A 6,507-nucleotide genomic window follows, 5' to 3' on the forward strand; every position below is an offset into this window, starting at 1 on the left:
GATCTCAAATAGTCAAAGAATCTCTAAATATTATTTTGAAAAAAAAAATTATTTTCAAATCCAACAAAGACAACTGATGTAGATATACAATTTGAGTTAAAAAATTTAACATTAAACGAGGAAAATGATCAAGGGGGAGAGAATTAAGAAAGTGAGGGTGAAATGATAGAAGGATCACTTCTTGAGCATATGGTTATCATAATTCAAGAATCAAGATCCATTAGAACAAATGTTAATCATCCCATAAATCAAGTCGTGTAAAATATTACACAAGGGATAAGAACTCAATCATATTTTCAAAATGAAGGAATAGACCAAGTCCTAATAGTATTTGTAAAATTTTAAAAATATTTATTGATGTAACTGAATAACTCTTCAATGTTTATTATCATACTTCTCATTTAATTATAATAATATTTTGTAACATGGTTTTAATTTTAAATAAATATATTACTAATTAATTTTCTCCCCCTTAGGTTAGCAATAAAGGAAAAATAAGAAATTTTTTTAATAATATTTATTTAGTTGTATTTGTTTTAGATCTATAATTAAATGAGATATTTTACATGAAATATTAATTATATATTATATTATTTTAATTATATTTAAAGATTCTTATTTACTAATATCTTATAAAATACTAAAAATAATTTATATGATATTTATAAAAATTATAATTTAAATGAATTAGAAAGTTATGTGTGTGAAATATAGAATATAAGTAGCACTAATAATTTAAAACTCACAAAGTATAACTAACTTTTAATAAGAAAACTAATAAAATATTTATGAGGATCCTCCAATTTTAAATAAGAATTTAAGAATTATGTTATGATTTCTTTTCATTTTAATAAAATAAATAACGAATTGGATTTCAATATTTTATGATAGTAATTACAAAAAACTCATAGTTTTCTTATTCTCTCTATTATAGTAAAGGAAATTCTAGTTTATCCAGTGTCAACTTATTGTTGTAGAATAAATATTTAATTTTAGAGGTAATATATTGGATGAACGATGATCTACTTTATCTCCAAAGGTAATATCTTTGGAAGCACAAATATTATTTGATAATTAGATGAGAGCTACAAAAAAAAATGCAAGGAATACAACTTTCAAATGATAAAATAAAAGAGTTTAATAGCTAAAAAACTAAAACTAATAGAATAAAAAATGAAAGTGAACAACAACGCTATTTCTCAAAATAATAAAAGTAAAAAGGTAAGTGAAGTGTGTGGATTTTAAGTCCTCTATATCCTAAGAGGGCACTTAGACAATCTAAATAAACTTAAATCCTTTTTTATTTTTTTAAATTTATAAATATTTTAAATATTTTTTAAATAAAAATCTTGATGCAAATCATAAATCAAACTGTAATTGACGATTCTCAATTGTGAACCTTAACCGCTTTTGAAGATTAAAATTAAGGATTAATATTTTTTTGAATAAGTGATTTTAAACTATCAAATTGTCAATTTCGTAATTAAGTTTATCTCCAAGCAATTTTCTCAAAGGTCACCTAACATACTACAGTGGTTGATGTGACTTATGAAGCATTTTAGCTACCACGTGACAAGTGGGGAAAGCTTTAAGCTACCTCTGCCCTTGTAAAGAAAATATCTGGTTAGCAATATTATATTGATTTATTTAAGTAGATTATATTTTCTTCGCAACGAACGAGTTTAAGGGAAAGAAATTGACATTTTAAAAAAATAAATATATTTTATTTTGTAAATACATCTAGAACATCAACTCCACCAGATGTTTCATTCCCCACCTGATCCTCAAGCTAATTTTTTTTAGTAGTTGTTTTCCTGCCAAACTATTTTTTTTTTTGTGTTTATTCAATCCATAGACAGTGATATTATATCTTTCCAAAAAATATTTTATTGATGAACAAAATCACTCGTTTTTTTAGTCGCTTAGGGTAAATGACTTCAAGCCATCTTCCACGCTGTTTAATTTTATTTTTGAATCACATAAAACCATTTAACCACATTTATTTATCCATAGAAAAGCCTTTATTTATTATTCCACAACAACTGAAATCCTCAGAAAGCAAAGCAGAAAGCAGAAAGCAGATATATATCACAAGCACTGCATGCAGCTCCGACGACACACAACAGCTACCAAACAGCTCATGGAATTTAGGTTTCAGAAATCAGAAGAGATGGTGGTGCTTCTTCCCGCTCGCTTCCTCAGCGTCCTCCTTGGCTTCCTTCTTCTCGTGGTGCTCGTGGAAGGCGTAGCCCCCACTACCCACCGCCACTGCCGCCGCCACTTCCTCCTCTATCTTGTGCCTGTGCGCGTGCTCCGGATCCTTCTTCGCCTCATGCTTCTCATACTTCAGCACAATTACCACACTTCAGTTCACCTAAACGATTCCGTAATAACATCAATTAACGCATCAAGATCGAGTTAATCAATTACCAAAGCGAAGGCGCCGGCGGCGATCGCGCCGGCCTCTCCGAGGTGCTGCTTGTGCTTGTGGTGCTTCTCCTCCTTCCTATACTTCTCGTAGTCGTCGGAAGGGGAATCGTCGGCGATCACGGTGGTCTCCGAGTAAACGACTTCCTCGACGGGCTGCTCCGAGTAGTAAACTTCCTCCGACGGCTTCTCTTCCTCCTTATGGTGATGAAAGAGGTGGTGGTGGTGGTGCTTCTCCTCGCTCATCCTTCAGCTCCTTCTCGTGCTCGATGTATGAATTGTGATGCAGTGGAGCTGCAGGGATGAGCTCTATATGTACCGTTACGGGAGCGAGGAGAGCCGTGTGATTCGAGCAGGTGGACGGTGATCCTCGCTGGAGAAAACATTAATTATTAGCGCAGTAAATGGAGCGGTTGCCTCTAACAGCCGATAATCTGATCGAGATCGTTCAATCCTTTTGACTATCGAATCGAAGGGCCGAGATGTTCGGTTAGTACGACAGCGTCGATTACGCGGTTTGTGATTCCGTGGCTACCCGAAGACTGACCCAGCAATCGCGTGCCAGTGTTGTCACGGAAAGGGCGTGACGGACCCGCACTGCTTTCGGGGACAGAACGAGTGGGGAGATATCGAATGGGTCCCACGGAGGAGGGAGGAGGAGTGGACGGTGAGGCATGTGCGTGTCGGGTGGTCCCCGCTCTGTGTCGGCAAAGAAATGGTAGAAGTGCGAGGGCATCGTGGGCCAGGGTGGACATTGGCGGCATATTCGTTTCGGTCCCATCTCGACCGTTCGTTTCATGATTAGGTCTTATATCGGCCGTCCACTTTGCTCCCATTCGTTTGCCCCTAGATTTATTGTTTACTTAATTTGATCCGAAACGGATCTTAATTGACCTAAGCATCACAAGCATGTTGTGCCCCCTTTTCTATAAAGTTAATATTATATTAAACAGGTAAACATTAAAATACATTCATAAACATTAAATAAGTAAAAATTTCATTCAACTAGATATATTCTATCACAAGTGATTAAATCTTGTAAATTTGAATAATTCAATTTTAAAAATTTATCAAAAATTCTACAAAGGTTGAAAATTAAATCATGAAATTTTGTAGCTAGAGATGTATAATGAGGTGAGATCTCATCCGAAGAGATTATTCTAATATCAAAAGAAAAGCTTCAAAGAAAGAAGATACATGAAAAAGTCAACATAACATGTTTTGAGGGTCATGAAAAAGATATTATAGAAGTGAGTGTTAGGACCAAGAGAAATTACAAGAAAAAGGCATTGAAGGTCACATGGGATCCGAGGACTTCTCATCCAAGTCGTGCAAAGAAGAAGCACTCTCCACGACAATGAAGCACCTCGCACTATCCACCACATGGGGCAATGACTCATCAAACAAAGAAATACAAGGTAGACAACCACCATCTCACATCTTGCCCAAAGATGAACCTAACAACAAATCATCATCCACAAGCAATTCCAAAAAATGAAAATGTGATACGCATGAAGAGCAATCATGCTGAAGATCAATGATTCATAGAAAATGGATGCTAAAGACACATGATTAACTATAGGTATCATATCATTTGGAAAGAACAGAGAACAACTAAAAGTAATTACATAATAACATAGAACCCATTCTAACTTCATTTTGATAAAGGTTTATAAATACAAAATATAAAATCTTATTTATTTAGCATTAGTTAATTGTGTAGTATCAAGTAAAAGGTTGAGTCTCATTCGATCACCAAGTGCTTGGTAAAACATTGTGATTCTAGCCTTACTATCTTAGTTAGTAGTAGAAATTGCAATGTTTTCACAATTAATCTTTCTAGTGTTTCTATCACGTTTGTTAAGTATTGCATATCCAAAAAGGAGGGAGCTTATAATGACATTGTTGATTAATATATAACTTTTGGTATCATATGTAGATCCTACCTATTTTATAAGATGTTATATGATATTATTACATGAAATGTGATTGTTCCTTAATATATTTTCGGGTAACATAGTAGGATTTTATCTTGATAGGTGAAGTGGGCAATTCTCATCATTATCATTATTGATTTTTAAAAAAATAATTTTCAAATTGCAAAACTTTAAAATTTTGATATCATATTATTTCAAAATGAGTCAATTGATATTTTTATATATTAAACACATGCATTTTGATAAGATATGTGATAGATCTCACTACATTATACATGTTTATGAAAATTCATAATTTTTAAAAAATTATATTTTTATGAATTTTAAAAATTGTACTATTAAAAATTATATGATTCAATTTGTCTATGATAGAATAGGATCTATTAGAGCTTAGTTTAGTAAATTAGAATGATCAATCTAGTCAACTAGAATAGTTGATTCAGTTTAGAGGAATCACAATAGAAATCCAAAAACGATCCTTGATGTTTTTTTGAAGGCTCTAAACTCTTCAAAGACGAAAAACATACACCATAAATGTGAAAAGTATATCTTAAGGGGGAGAAATGACTTTAATCACTATGTTTTCATATTTTCACTTCAAATTGTAGTTGATTTTTTTAATGTATGTCAAAGTGGGATAAACGAAAACTAAATGTGCTTGCATAAAGGAGAAAGGTTTATGGTTATAACTTAAATAGTTTGCTAAACATAAAAATATGAGATTGTTAGTGTGATAATTCCTAAAGTGGTTGAGTTTGATTAAGTTATTTTGATGTAATTGATAAAATTTATCTTTTGTTTATGATATGTGTGTCTAATCTGTAATTTGTTATTGAAAGAACAATAAATTAAGATTGACATAGAGCTTGATAGAATGATTGAAAGTTTAAAAGGCCAAGGTTAATTGGGTGTTTGATAAGTCACTTGTGGAGTTGGTGGCTTGATGGATTGGAGTTGGTGTTTGATAGGGCTCACATGATCAAGTGTGTTGGTGGCTTGATGGATGGGAGGCCTAGAGCAAGATGGACTCAAGGGCAAGAAACATTGATAACATCAAAGACTTGATAAAATACTATTGGGTTGTTTTTTAGGTAGAGTCTACCTAGTGGTTTGTTCGATAAGGGGATAATTATTGAATAATATAGTTGATGTTTCTACTTATTCTCAAGTTAAGTCAAGATCCTCGAACATATTCACTCGACTAAAGGACATTAATCTCAATTAATTGAATAGTTGAATGAACTTAGGAGTTAATTGCAAGTGCTATACTCGTGAGTAGAAAATATTTTTACTTTGGCTCGAGTTGATTAAAAGTAGGTTTATATAGTTGATTGAAAGCTATTGAATCGATTAGGTAGTCGATAGTTCAAAAAAGAATGCTGTTACATTAGGCTTGATTCAACTAGAAAAAGGTTTGTCGAAAGGTTAAACATGTTATCTTAGCCACTAGTTAATTAGAATTGGTTGAGTTTAACGAGAAAGTTTTAGTTAACAAAATTAACTAAATCACTGAATAACTACGAAAATTTGATATGATTAATGTTGTTGTTTTATTTTATTTATTGAATTTTAAAATATTTTAAAGAAAATTTTACCTTGCAAGCGCCGGTAATTAAATTAATTCAGCAAAAATATTTTGAAGAAATTGATCATGTGGAGGTAAATCTGAAAACTTAAAACTATCAAGGACTTTTTAAAAATATGGCAGATAAAATTGTATAACCTCTTTAAAACCCCGCGAACCCTGCAGGCGGCGATGCGCGGGTGAGATCGAATCGCCTTGCACCGACGCCGAGTCTCTACCCGACGACGGCGGTAAAGCGAGCGAGCACGTAACACTCAACCACGCTCGCTCTCGGTTTGTAGCCATTTCCTCTTCTCCATCTTCCTCTTGCATCGCGTAGCCCGTCTGCACCGGGCTTGCCGGAAAGGAGTATCTCCTTTGAAGTGGTTATCTCTTAGGTACTCGACGACGCTGGGCTAGCTCTGGATTGTCTCTTCGAACGAGTTATTCGAATTCGCCTAGTTCTATTTCAGGTAGTTCTCCGTTCGCCGATCCCCTGGCCTTCCGTAACCGTAACCGTAACTTTGCCGCAGGCATTAAGCCGCAAGCACTGGGCATTCCTTTTTTATTGCGCAGACC

At 33.7% G+C, this 6,507-nt stretch overlaps 1 protein-coding gene across 1 annotated transcript; it reads right to left on the reverse strand.

Annotated features, from left to right (window-relative positions):
• Positions 1–1,932: 1,932 nt before the first annotated feature.
• On the reverse strand, positions 1,933–2,719 carry LOC141832134 (abscisic stress-ripening protein 5-like). Its single transcript, XM_074719621.1, has 2 exons — positions 2,431–2,719; positions 1,933–2,344 (listed from the first exon to the last, which is right to left on the reverse strand). The coding sequence occupies exons 1-2, from the start codon at positions 2,671–2,673 to the stop codon at positions 2,162–2,164; spliced, it is 426 nt and encodes a 141-aa protein (XP_074575722.1). The 5' UTR covers positions 2,674–2,719; the 3' UTR covers positions 1,933–2,161.
• Positions 2,720–6,507: the final 3,788 nt, after the last annotated feature.

Source organism: Curcuma longa, chromosome 7 (assembly GCF_044706935.1).
Source record: "Curcuma longa cultivar G26 ecotype Majalengka, Jawa Barat chromosome 7, ITB_CL_G26_1.1, whole genome shotgun sequence".
Taxonomy (NCBI): Eukaryota; Viridiplantae; Streptophyta; class Magnoliopsida; order Zingiberales; family Zingiberaceae; genus Curcuma; species Curcuma longa.